The sequence below is a fragment of the Macaca fascicularis genome, chromosome 15 (genome assembly GCF_037993035.2).
Source record: "Macaca fascicularis isolate 582-1 chromosome 15, T2T-MFA8v1.1".
NCBI classification, from domain to species: domain Eukaryota; kingdom Metazoa; phylum Chordata; class Mammalia; order Primates; family Cercopithecidae; genus Macaca; species Macaca fascicularis.
The window spans coordinates 36,641,824-36,655,436 of NC_088389.1; the positions used below are offsets into that span (position 1 = coordinate 36,641,824).

At 41.8% G+C, this 13,613-nt stretch overlaps 1 protein-coding gene across 1 annotated transcript in view; it reads left to right on the forward strand.

The window, feature by feature from the left end:
- Positions 1–10,420, forward strand: part of STOM (stomatin) — a 33,096-nt gene extending 22,676 nt beyond the window's left edge. The window contains exons 6-7 of the mRNA XM_005580902.4: positions 763–897; positions 8,093–10,420. Of these exons, the coding sequence (XP_005580959.1) occupies positions 763–897; positions 8,093–8,299 (342 nt within the window). The 3' untranslated portion in view covers positions 8,300–10,420. The remainder of the gene's footprint in view (positions 1–762; positions 898–8,092) is intronic.
- Positions 10,421–13,613: the final 3,193 nt, after the last annotated feature.

Below are 13,613 nucleotides of genomic sequence, written 5' to 3' on the forward strand. Positions count from 1 at the left end.
ATAACACTCATGCGTACAGTTTTTAAAAATTTTCTTCAGTGTGTATTTTTTTCCAGAATCAATAATAACCTTTTTGTTTAGAACAGAAGCTATTCTACAAGATAGTGTAGGTATTCCTAAAGCTTTATTCTGTGTGTGAGTCCCATGAATGATAACTGTTGTGCTTTCCAGCCTTTCTTGAGTTACAGATACTCAGTTAAGCATAGCTTGTTCAGAAAAGACAGAGTGCTGTAAGTCTGGATTCTTGTTATTTGTATATACTTCGTTGTGGGTAAAATCTATGATCGTATTTGATATCCACAACAACCTATGAAATAGATGTGTGGTTTCATTCGCGTGACATTCTAAAGGGAGAAAGTTGAAGCACAAAGGAGTAATATGGCTTACACAGAGTCACATTAGCTCAGGAGTTGGCAAACTGTAGCCTACAGGCTGTAGTTTTTGTAAGTAAAGTTTGACTGGAGTATAGCCACAGCCCTTTATTTATATATTATCCGTGGCTGCTTTTGACTACAACAGCTGGGTTAAATAGTTGAGACAGAGACTACAAATAAACAATCACTATATGGCCCTTTTAGAAGAAGCTTGCTAACCCCTGCATTAGCTTGCAAGCAACAGTATCAGGATCAGTGAGCTAGCCCCTGCATCACCATTCTTTCCACTACTCTCCCCAGCACCTTATCTCCTCCGAATCCCAGTGAATACAGCCTCTGTCAGAATCTGGGCTGAGCAGATTTAGCTTGTCTTCTCTCTTCCTAACAGTCTACTCTGGATGATGCCACTGATGCCTGGGGAATAAAGGTGGAGCGTGTGGAAATCAAGGATGTGAAACTACCTGTGCAGCTCCAGAGAGCTATGGCTGCAGAAGCAGAAGCGTCCCGTGAGGCCCGCGCCAAGGTAACATTTTCTTAAAACTTGTTTGTCTTACTGAGTTTTCTCTTTTATTAATAATTATAAAAAAGTGAAACATGTTTGTTGTAAAAGATTGAAATAATCTTGAAGTGGTAAAGTTAGTAGAAGTGAAAGCCCTCCCTGTAACTTCAAATCATATTCCCCCAGAGGTCACCACTCTTAACAGTTGAGTGTATTTGGATTTTATTTGACCAGGTTTTTGGATTACTGGCTTGTTTGTTTTACAAAAGTAGGGTTATACTGCACATGTTGTTCTGTGCTCTGCTTTTTTCATTTAATATCAATATCTATGGGCATATCAGTACATATAGACTTACCTCATTCTTTTATGACTGTGTGTACCATACTTTATTCTCCCAATTCATCATTAAGGACAAATTAACAATTCCAGCTTCGGAGCAAGTGGGTCATCATTCCATCCATACCATCCATCTCTTACTTATTTTTGGCTTCTTTTTTGTTCTTTTTCTTTTCTCTGGATCTTTTTCCCTTTTACTGTTTCCTATTCCTCATTCTCTCTTTTCCTCTTGTTTATATTCTTACTTTGACATCTGCCTTTTTTCTTCCTTCTTTTCATCATCATCTGCCAATGTCTTAGCCCTGCATGGGTGGCATGGCCCCTCTGGGAGGCACTGAGGAAATATTTGTTAATCTAACCTAGAAAAGAGTATCTTTAAAGATGATAACGTGTAAAAGTTCAGGGATATCTCACCAAACCCAAGGGTAGGAAGTAGGGGCAAGTCTCACCAAAACAGGAACCAGAAGGCAGTTCAGGGAACTAGTCATTCCCTTTCCTGTGCTACATGTCACTGTAAATAGCTTGTGGTGGAGAATGTCTAGCTCCCAGGTTTACGTGTCTGCCAGGTGAACACTAAAGAACACAGACCAGCCCTAATTCCACATTCACGGAAGAGAGATTCTTTTTGGTCCAACTTTAGTCAAAGTGCAAAGATAGCATAATAATATGGTTCCACAGCCCTATGCCTGTGAATGGGTTGAAGAAGAGAAGCAGTTTTCATAGGAGGAGTTGCTGTGGACTTGACAAATCTCCCAAGACACAAGGAGCAAACCAATTTGTTATTGTTAGAAAATAGTAGTAGCTGGTGGTAACTGGCTGACCACAGAACCCTGTTCTGTTCTTAGGATGCCCTTTAAGCCACAAACTGGTCACTATAATTTCTTAGCCAGCATCAAATAGGATAGTAGCTCATTTGGCATGCGACTTCAGAATTTTCTATTAACCAGAATGTTTAGGTTTGCCTAATAGGATCATTGTTGCTTTGTGATGATAACCTGATAGTACTGCAGAACCCTCAAGTGCCTTCTTTCAAAACCATTACATTTAGAAGATTAAATTATGTTTACGATGTTATTAAATGTGCCCTATCATCTAATTGTTTTGAAAATTAGGAATTGCTTTTAACTAGAATATGTTATTAGCCAAAAGCCTCATTTCCAAACCAGACTGAATAGTAGAATGTACCATACATATACTATATAGAATGTCAGAGCCCAAAGGATCCTCAGAGATCTATCTTCCATAGGTGGCAAATACCTAGCCCAGATGCTACCACTCCATCCTGCTATTGCCATGCTAGTAATTAACCATGGCACTGTTTTCCACTGAGCTTAGACTTGGCCTCAGAACCCTTCTACAGCACTCCAGGTAACAACCCTCAACTGCTTAGAGTTAGCTCTAAAAAACAAAACTTGAGGCCGAGCTCACATCTATAATCCCAGCACTTTGGGAGGCTGAGGTGGGTAGATCACCTGAGGTGAGGAGTTCAAGACCGGCCTGGCCAACATGGTGAAACCCCGTCTTTACTAAAAATACAAAAAGTAGCCCGGCGTGGTGGCAGGCACCTGTAATCCCAGCTACTTGGGAGGCTGAGACAGGAGAATTGCTTGAACCCTGGGGGTGGAGGTTGCAGTGAGCTGAGATTGTGCCACTGCACTTTAGCCTGGGTGATAGAGCAAGACTCCTCAAAAAAATTAAATTAAATTAAAAATTAAATAATAAAAACATTTTAAAAAAATGAAACTTGTTTGCCATTCCACTATTCAAAGGAAAAATTGAAGCCCAGAAAAGTTAAGTGACATCTGCAAGGTCACACAGTTGATTAGTGGCAGTGGAAATTAGAATTCCCCTCTGCTCCTCACTGCCTCCTCTAGGACTGACTTCCCAGGATGGGCTATGAGCCTTTTCCATAGCATTCTTAAGAGTTTGGAAAGAAAGTTTCTATCTTCCCTTTATAACAGTAAGAAAAGAGAGAAGAAACCGCTTAGAATTGTGAATTGCCATACTCCCATTTGGACGGGGCTGTAGGGTTAGTCTAGAAGCAGGCTCATGAACCCGGGCAGCGACTGCCTTGGAGTTCACACATAGAATCACAATGAGCCTAGCCCTTCTGTAAAACAGTAACCCTGCAACAACCATAGGCTTATTGTCTTGAAATTCTCATGGAAAATAGGGCGGTCACAGTTTCTTCAACAAATAAATTGCACAGGAAAGGTGAGATAGAGTGGAAGAAACTAAAGATTAAGAGACTTTACAGAAAAATTCCTTAGGTTCATTAGCCATCTGGGAAATGCAAATTCACATTATAAGCAGATGTCACACTAGACAGCTATCAGAATGGCCTGAAAAGAACGGAAAAGAACCCAGTGTGGGTGAGAGAGGAACTTGAACTCTCATATTCTGCTGGTGGCAGTGTAACTTAATACAACCACTTTGGAAAACAGTCTGGCAACGTCTGTTCAAACTGAACATTTGTGTACGCTATGAGCCAGCAGCTCCAACTCCTAACTATAAATCTAACAGAAATGCACTCATATGTTTACCAAGGCATGTACTAGAATGTTCACACCAGCACATTGAGCCGAACTATAGAATATCCAAATGTCCATTCCTAGCTGAATGGATGAAGTCTGGTTTATTCACACGTAGGCATACTACGTAGCAAAGAGAATGAATGTAAGTGCTCACACATATAATTTGAGTGAAAGAAACCAGTCACAGAAGACAGATTCTCCCATGTGTTTCTCTGTATATTAGGTTTGGTTTTTAAAGTGTTTAGACCAGCTTTTAGTGGCTTGAAATGTAATCTCTTTTGTGTTTGCATCATCTTTTGTTTCCTTTTCATAACTCTCAGAAAAACACCTGGCACATGCTTTTGGGCTCATGTTTCTGGGTGTAGAAGTTTATCAATTGAGAGGGTGGAGTGCAGAAATACAGATCACCTTTCTCTGCCCTTTCCTCTGCCCAGACCACCTGGTCTACAGAAGGGACAGGTAGCACCAATTTCACATACATGAAAATGCCAGACTTTAAAATGATATTCTGTAAATATAAAATGTTGATTGCTATGAGATTACTACACATTGGACAAAAGCTGTGCACACCCACAAATAGCTTGCTTTGCTCTCTAAGATCCTATCAACAGAGTGTACTTGGCCTGTATTTAGACAAAGCCGGTGGTGTTGTTTACATCTTTGGCAGCTTGCTCAGTGTGGCTTTTCTATGAACAAAATGTATGCCCAGCCCGTTGGGTCTGGCTTCTCAGCCAAGCAATTATGCATTGATTGGTGGTGGGAAATGAGGTATCTTTCCAGCTGGTCCATGTCCAAAGAATGCCTAATTGGACATCTGAGATGATATGGAAAAAATCAGAGCCTACTGCTGTCATAGCAGGGGATTTCTGATGTATTCTCTCTAGTGCCTACCTTGGAATACAGTTCTGTGGTTTTCTTTGAGCAGAGCTGACCCTTGTTCCTGCAGGACGTGATGGGTGGCTTTGATAAATTAGGTTTTTACCCTATAAACTAGATGCTTTCTCTCAGTGAGTACCGTATTCTGTATCCTATCTCCATTAATGGCACTAACCTATGCAACCAAAACCTAGAAACCTGGGTCTCAGCCTCTGTCCCCCTTTCCTCCTCCTACCTAGTTTCCAAATTCCATTGATTCGCCCTCCTTCAGGGAGGCAGAATAGCTCCCCAAACCATTTCATTCTGTGTCCCCACCACCTGTGAATCACACCACCCACTCTAAAGCGGTTCCACTAGCAGCTTTCACTGCCTTCTCTTCTAACCTCAGACATCCATCAGAGAGTTTTTTCAAACTAGATCTGATGGAGGTTATTATCTGCTTAAAATCATTCTGCAGTTTCCCATTGCCCACAGAATGAAAACCAAACACCCTGGCCCGTCACTGCCCTTCAGAACCCGGCCCCATTCATCCCTCACCTTTCCCCTCTTCCTGCCATAGCATTCAGCCATTGACAGTTTTCTGGAATATACCATTTTTATACCTCTTTACCATCTCATGTGTTCTGCCTAAAATATTCTTCCTCATCTTTTTCTAATCAGCAAACATTTTGTCATTTAATATTCAACTTCTATAACCTCACCACGTCACCCTCTGGAAAAGCTTCCTTCTTCTGTGTGCTAGCACTGTGCCTTGTACATATATCTGTCAGCATTTATCACACCAGAATGAAATGATCTACTTCCATGTCTGCCTTCCCCACCTGACCAGGAGCTGAAGAAGGCTAGGGATTCCACTCTATCCCTAGCTTCTCCTACACAGGGCTTAAGGCCCCCAAATTTTGCTGTGTAAGTGAATGAAATTTCACTGGGCATAAGACCATTGCCTCCAATTCTGATATTCGTGGAGTATTATGGACCACTAATTTTTCAGGATTCAAGTGAGGATAATAACCTGGAGAAACTGTACTTTAAATCTTGAAAATTATGGTATCTTAATACCTTTCCTTCTCCTAGGATTATGAATTAAAGTAACTACTTTGAATCTTTTGTGCATTAAAGCACAGTTGGACCCGAAAATCAGGTCTTGCCATTCCTCTGTAATAACCCCCTTTATTCCTTTAACACTTTATATACTTTCTCTGTCTTTCTCACAAGTGGTCCTCTGAAGTACATGTTAGTCTGCTTTAAGAATGGGAAACTGAGGTTCAGGATGTTCAGTAACCTCTCTGAGGACATTCGGCTGGTAAATGTTAGATTTGGGATTTGAACTCAAGTCCATTTGACTCCAGAGCTCCTGTTCTCTCCACTGCTCGAGTGATCTTCGAACTTTTTTGCCTGTGAAACCCCTTACAGAATTTAGAAAAACTATAAAGCCCATCAAACATTTTAAATTGGCATGTAAAAATTTTCATCTTGAATTTATGTACTTGCCAAGAATATAATTCATGGCATGTTGTAAATATTGACATTTTAAAATAAAACTGTTAACATCATTCTTTTAAATGTACCCAATGAGAAATAATAATGATGTAGTTATCCATTAAAAATATGTAAGTAAACTCTTAACGGTCAGGAGCTTTTTATTGTTTTTTTTTTCTTCTTCTTCTTAAACCTAAGTTTTTTATTGCACCTTCACTTCCCCCAGATTCTTTTCCTAACGTATATTTTGTCATGAATTATTTTATTAACCTACTGCAACACATTTAGTCCATAAATTAGAATTAATTTTTAAAAATTTCCTGTAACTAGGCCGGGCGCGGTGGCTCAAGCCTGTAATCCCAGCACTTTGGGAGGCCGAGGCGGGTGGATCACGAGGTCAGGAGATCAAGACTATCCTGGCTAACATGGTGAAACCCCGTCTCTACTAAAAATACAAAAAACTAGCCGGGCGTGGTGGCGGGCGCCTGTAGTCTCAGCTACTTGGGAGGCTGAGGCGGGAGAATGGCGTGAACCCGGGAGGCGGAGCTTGCAGTGAGCCGATATCACGCCACTGCACTCCAGCCTGGGAGACACAGCGAGACTCTGTCTCAAAAAAAAAAAAAAAAAAAATTTCCTGTAACTAAAAACAAGGTTCTACAAACATTTCAGAATTTCTCCTAAATAAGAAGTCAATTTTTTTTTTTTTTTTTTTTTGAGACAGAGTCTCATTCTGTCACCCAAGCTGGAGTGCAGTGGCATGATCTTGGCTCACTGCAACCTCCCGGGTTCAAGCAATTCTCCTGTCTCAGCCTCTCAGGTAGCTGGATTTACAGGTGCTTGCCACAATGCCTGGCTAATTTTTGTACTTTTAGTGGAGACGGGGTTTTGCCATGTTGGCCAGGCTGGTCTCGAACTCCTGACCTCAAGTGATCTGCCCACCTTGGCCTCCCAAAGTTTTGGGATTACAGGTGTGAGCCACTGCACCCAGTACAAGAAGTTGATGTTTACTAGAAATGCTTGTCTTCATAAGACGAATGAGAATTAAATCGTACATGTATAGATGGCTGTTGTTTAATGCTAGAATGAGACAGGATTCAGCATCAGTTTTATTCCTATTTTTCATTTTTATAGCTATAAGGACTTTGAAACCTTATTTACATAAATAAGTAGATGGAAATGGAAGTTTTGTTTAAAGTAGTATCATACAGTTCTTAGCACTCCCTTTGAATTTATGTGCTAAAAAAATCACATCACAGTCTTTCATCAAAAAATATTTATAACGACCTGTCAGCTTTCAGTTTAGTAAGGTACTCATCAGAGAATTGGAAATCCTCCTGACTTGCAAAAGGATTTGCATGCAGTCATTAAAGTTACTTGCTTTCTCAATCCTGCTCAGTATTTTGAATTATCCCTTTGTTTGTTACCCTGGAAAATGGGAGAAAGGCTGTAGTAAAAGAGTATGTCTTGGCTGGGCGTGGTGGCTTACGCTTGTAATCCTAGCACTTTGGGAGTCTGAGGCAGGCAGATCACTAGGTCAGGAGATCGAGACCATCCTGACCAACACGGTGAAACCCCGTCTCTACTAAAAATACAAAAAATTAGCCGGGCGAGGTGGCGGGCGCCTGTAGTCCCAGCTACTTGGGAGGCTGAGGCAGGAGAATGGCGTGAACCCGGGAGGCGGAGCTTGCAGTGAGCCAAGATTTTGCCACTGCACTCCAGCCTGGGCGACAGAGTGAGACTCCGTCTCAAAAAATAAATAAATAAAAATAAAAAAAGAGAATGTCTTGATCCAGGCACTACTCAGGCAAGTCAGTTTTAGAAAAAGAAGCGTGTGGAAACTGAGTATGTAGAAACTGATTTCCTTAAAACTCTTCTGGCATACACCCTGGAAAGTTTTGTGGACCACCTGAGGTATACGCACCCCAGGTTAAAGAGTGCTGCGTGTCACCATGTGGTTTTCTCCAGTTCAACCTCTCCTTTCACCTCTCCATAGGTTATTGCAGCCGAAGGAGAAATGAATGCATCCAGGGCTCTGAAAGAAGCCTCCATGGTCATCACTGAATCTCCTGCAGCCCTTCAGCTCCGGTACCTGCAGACACTGACCACCATTGCTGCTGAGAAAAACTCAACAATTGTCTTCCCTCTGCCCATAGATATGCTGCAAGGAATCATAGGTGCAAAACACGGCCATCTAGGCTAGCATAGAAATGAGCGCTACCCTTCCAAGGATGAAGTGGGGGACCAAATGAGCCTTTAACTCATAAAAAGAGGGTAGGGCTTTTCCTTTTCCATATGTCAATTGTGGTGTTCCCAGAATGCATAGCAGTTATAAAAATAGGTGAAAGAATTGTTAGCTTGTAAATACTGAGAGATTGGTGATTATAGAAGGTAATCTGTTAGTCTTAAAATAGTTAAAAGTTTGTATGTTTAGATTATTACGTAGTAGGTTAGATCCCTCTTGTTTTGACTTCCACTGACTCATTCTGAACCCCCTAAGCACCCAGGCCAGAGGCAACCTGGGCTGTAACTGCCACCTGACACTGCTGACTGGATAAATGCTTTGCAGAAAGGGATGACCTTACACCACAGCCAGCTTCTCTAGGTCAAGTGTGCCTTACTCCGGAGCCGGAGAGTCTTTTTTTTTTTTTTTTTTGAGATGAAGTTTCACTCTTGTTGCACAGGCTGGTGTGCAATAGCATGATCTCAGCTCACTGCAACCTCCACCTCCCAGGTTCAGGAGATTCTCCTGCCTCAGCCTCTCCAGTAGCTGGGATTACAGGCTCATGCCACCACGCCCAGCTAATTTTTGTATTTTTTTTTTTTTTTTTTAGTAGAGATGGGGTTTCACCATGTTGATCAGACTAGTCATGAACTCCTAACCTCGGGTGATCCACCCACCTCTGCCTCTCAAAGTGCTGGGATTACAGGCATGAGCTACTGCGCCCGGCGCAGAGTCTTAATTAAGAAAATTCGCCTAATGTTCATTTATTTTCTAAATCCAGACCATGTTTCAGAATAATCCTTATTTGAGAGTAGCCATTTCTTGCCTATACTTGTCAGAACCAGCAATAGTCAAGAATGAAAAAGATTACTCTAACCCTTCAAAGACTTTTAAATTCACTACTATAGTGGTCATTTTAAAAATACATCCATGTTTTAACTTCTTTGAGCCTTCTTTGTGAGTAAATGATTCCTCTGTGTTCTGCCTTTCAAACTAGCTAAATATTTGTCACAAAAGTGCTTTTTTCTCACTGTTGCCTATTTTCATATATCAGGTTTTAAATAGTTTTAATTTTGTAATAAAATTTTCTCTACGTTCTATATGCAATTGTTATATATCCATTTGAATAGCTTAAGGACTAAAATACTTTTTTAAGAGATAACTTCGGGAAACCATTATATTTTACTATCTGCATGCTGTTAACTGTGGTACACTGTGAAATATCTTGATTACAAACCCATTCATTACATAGTATAAGGAATTCACAATGTATTGACTATATAATGTCTAATTATCTTGGGCAGATACTGTCAAACTTTATGATATCTATATAGACGTAGATCTTTTTAAACTTACCTAGTCGTTCTTCTATCATGTGTATTGATGCTGAAAGAGGAACTGGTCAGCTTCTCTGGACAGCAATTTCTTAGTCTATAATATTAGGAGACATCTTCTGTTTTGCAAATGTCTATGAATCTGAGCAACCTGGCATTCTATTTACTGGCAAGGAAGCTGGCAGGTGACATTTGTAACATTTCCTCTTTGAGACTCTGAGTTCACCTAGAGAAGTCTAAGAATAACAGCTTTCTTTCCCAGCACGAGCCTTTATAGCTATCCTTAGCCGAACCACTGTGTCCATCCAGCCAATGGATGTCCCTTCCCCTGTACCCCAATTTCAAGCTTATTTTAGGAAGCCTTGAACTACCATGTATCTGGCTCCTAGCTGAGTTTATTAGAGGTGTGGAGCAGTGCAACTTAAACTCAAGTTGCACTTACATATTGAATTTTAAAATGATGGTTTTATCCGTTGTGTGAGGTGGCTTACCCTTGAGGACCAGGAGGCTCCATATCCTGGCTGAAAATCTCTTCTGCAACTTAAGAGTAACAGTGCTTTTGGATCCTTGAGTTCTCCTGTCTCCAGATAGCAAATGACCTTGACTTTTCTGCCTTGTGAATTCATAGTCCAATAGGTTGAAGTTAAATCACTTGGGAGGGACGCATAGCAGGAGCTCTAGGAACACAGTGCCAGTGCAGAAGTTTTTCCAGGTGGCCTCCCTTTCCAACAATGTACATAATAAAGTGTATGCACTTTCACTAATATTTTTGGGGTGAGAGTCTGTTTCGTTCTGCATTGAGTGTATGTGGATTTCCATTTGCAGAAGTAGTACGTTAGATCTTCCGCTTCTGAGCTGTCTGGTTGGCTTCTTCGTGTGCTTTGTGGGCCAGGGGAAGGGGACAGGCTGCTGTGGGCCATCTGCTGTCTCCCAGGTTCAGGCACCCTCTGGTGCACCAGCCCACACATTTTCCCTGGGGAATTAGAGATCCACGCACACCCCCCACCACCACGAAGCTTTAACTGGCTTCATTTCCGTTTGCCTTCCTCCAAACGGGACAGGAACCCACTTCTTGCTGTCATCCAGTTAATCACATAGACATAACTTTTACTTAAAAAGAAAGAAAGAATGATAAAAAAACCAATGTGTTTTACCTGCAACATCTGACCTTTGAAGAACTGTCTTGAATTAGTGGCTACCATTTGGAAGCACCAGTTGCTTAGCTCTGTGCACAAATACGTGTACGTACATTCTGTCATTTTATCCCAAAATAGCTTCATAGACACTTTATTATCACCATTTTGTAGATGAGGACACTGAGGCTCAAAGGTTAAAACAACCAAAGTCACAAGGTTGGAAAGGAAGAGAGCTAGAATTCAAACCCAGATCTGTCTAATGCCAAAGATGTGTGAAGTGTATCAGTGTATCTTCATGTGACACTGCCTCTAGTGTCCCCATCCACACACCACCACACCATTTTGTAGATCACAACTTTTCCCAAGACTATCGAAGTTTGTTTACATTCACACCTAAGCAGGCCCTAAACTTAAAAGTTTTGTTTTGGGCCATCTGATTCAGCCAGAGTTCACTATGAAAAGAGGAGAGTCGATTGGGCATTTGTTTGTTTGTTTGTTTGGTTGGTTTGTTTGTTTTGAGACGAAGTCTCGCTCTTGTCACCTAGGCTGAAGTGCGATGGCACGATCTCAACTCACTGCAGCCTCCGCCTCCTGGGTTCAAGCGATTCTTCTGCCTCAGCCTCTGGAGTAGCTGGGATTACAGGCGCCTGTCACCATGTCTGGCTAATTTTTGTATTTTTAGTAGAGACGGGGTTTCACCATGTTGGCCAGGCTGGTCTCGAACTCCTGACCTCAGGTGATCTGCCTGCCAAAGTGCTGGGATTACAGGCGTGAGCCACCGCGCCCGGCCCGATTGGGCATTTGTAACCACAAATGTCTTAACACACTGTCCTGAGCAGGAGGAAACCAGTGTCCCGTAGACTTTCAGCTTATGTAGCCTTTTAAAATATATCATTTCTTGTGATACTCACAAACCTGGTCTCCCAGTTACTTGGCTAGTAAATGGTGAATCCAGTGCCCCTTCCCCTACTTTCAACAGCAAACCCCTTTTTTCAAAGGTAACTGCACTGGTAAAAGGTTTAAGGTGTCTTTTGCCAGGATAAATTCTTGAGTTCACATTTACAGCATTTACTGAATATAAAGTAACTCAATAAGAACAATGAGGCTGTTTTGAAAAACAAAAATTCATATTAATTAGAGTTATGAAAGAGTTCCAATCTTATATTCAGAGTCTATATTCAATTTCTCCGGGCCGGGCGCGGTGGCTCAAGCCTGTAATCCCAGCACTTTGGGAGGCCGAGACGGGCGGATCACGAGGTCAGGAGATCGAGACCATCCTGGCTAACACAATGAAACCCCGTCTCTACTAAAAATACAAAAAATTAGCCGGGCGAGGTGGCGGGCGCCTGTAGTCCCAGCTACTCGGGAGGCTGAGGCAGGAGAATGGCGTAAACCCGGGAGGCGGAGTTTGCAGTGAGCCGAGATAGTGTCACTGCACTCCAGCCTGGGCGACAGAGCGAGACTCCGTCTCAAAAAAAAAAAAAAACAAAAAACAAAAAAAAAAAAAAAAAAATTTCTCCGTTTTGCTTTTTTATTACCACTTTAAACGTGGAATTTGAATCTGATGTTTATAAAATCACAGAAGCACCTCATAGACTTCTACATATTTCCGTTTGAAAATCACTGCTCTGGAGTGCTTTTCTTCCTATACCATCCACCTTATAATGTGACCTTACATAAGTCATATGCTGTCTCAGCCTCATTTTCCTCACCTGTAAAACAAGATTACAGTCCACCTGTTTGGGTCTCAGACCTTTTGAGAATGTGTTGGAAGCTACAGAGCTTCGTCTGAAAACTGTACAACAGTGTGCACAACACAAATTTGGATCCTTTGGGGGTACACTGGCCCCACTCCCAAACCTATCCAAAGACTTAAGAAATCCTGGGCTAGATCATGTCTAATATCCTAACTTCAAAGCTATGCGGTTACCTGAAGAGTTTTTACTTTATAGGAACCAAGAAGAAGGCAAAAGGAACCACGGTTGAATGCCAGTACTGTGCAAGACACTTCACACATCTTTTTTTCATGTCCATTTGTAATCTCATTTGGCTGTGTTTGACCAGGCCACAGCAAAATCCCCGGGGATATTAGTGATGATCTCTTCCTGTGATGTTGTTAACATCAGGTCTACAGCAACCCAGGCTCAGATCAAGCTAGGATTTGCCTAAACCAGTCATCCTTGCTAATAGGATACAGCCCCTTTCAATCTACCCTGTAGCCAGAAGAGTTTAGTGAGAAAGGAAATTGAAGCTGCTGTTAAAACTGAGGTTTTACAATAAACTCTAGAAACAAAGTAATCATAATGTAGGCTGCAAATCTTCCCTAAAAGATTCCACGGGAAAAATGACCGGAAATTGAGCACTCTGAAAAGTACCGGATGCCACAGAACTGCAAGGAGCCATTACTTTTAATTTTCAGCCTATGGCCCCCAAAAGTCTCCAACAAAATGATGGTCTACCCAGCATCCATTGATCTCCTCCATCCTTCCTGGGAGCCATGACTTTGTTCAGATACTTCCCCTGAGAGCTCTGACCTCAAGAGAATTCACCCCCAGCTGCTAGGATGAACCCAACTGGCCCAAGAATAATTCCATCCTTCTAGCCCATGATTCCATCAGGAATGATTATGTGACACAATATGGGCTCTTGAGACCTGAGGAAAGGTTTTCCGTGGACTTGGGAGTGGTTCCTCCTCCCTTTTCTGAAAACATTTCTAGAAACAGTCCTTTTTTCCTCTGGGCATGGCTGTTCATGGGTGTGGAGCAACCAGAACGCCCGCAGATATTTTACCACTAGACTAGGGAGGGCCAAGCCAAGAGAAGG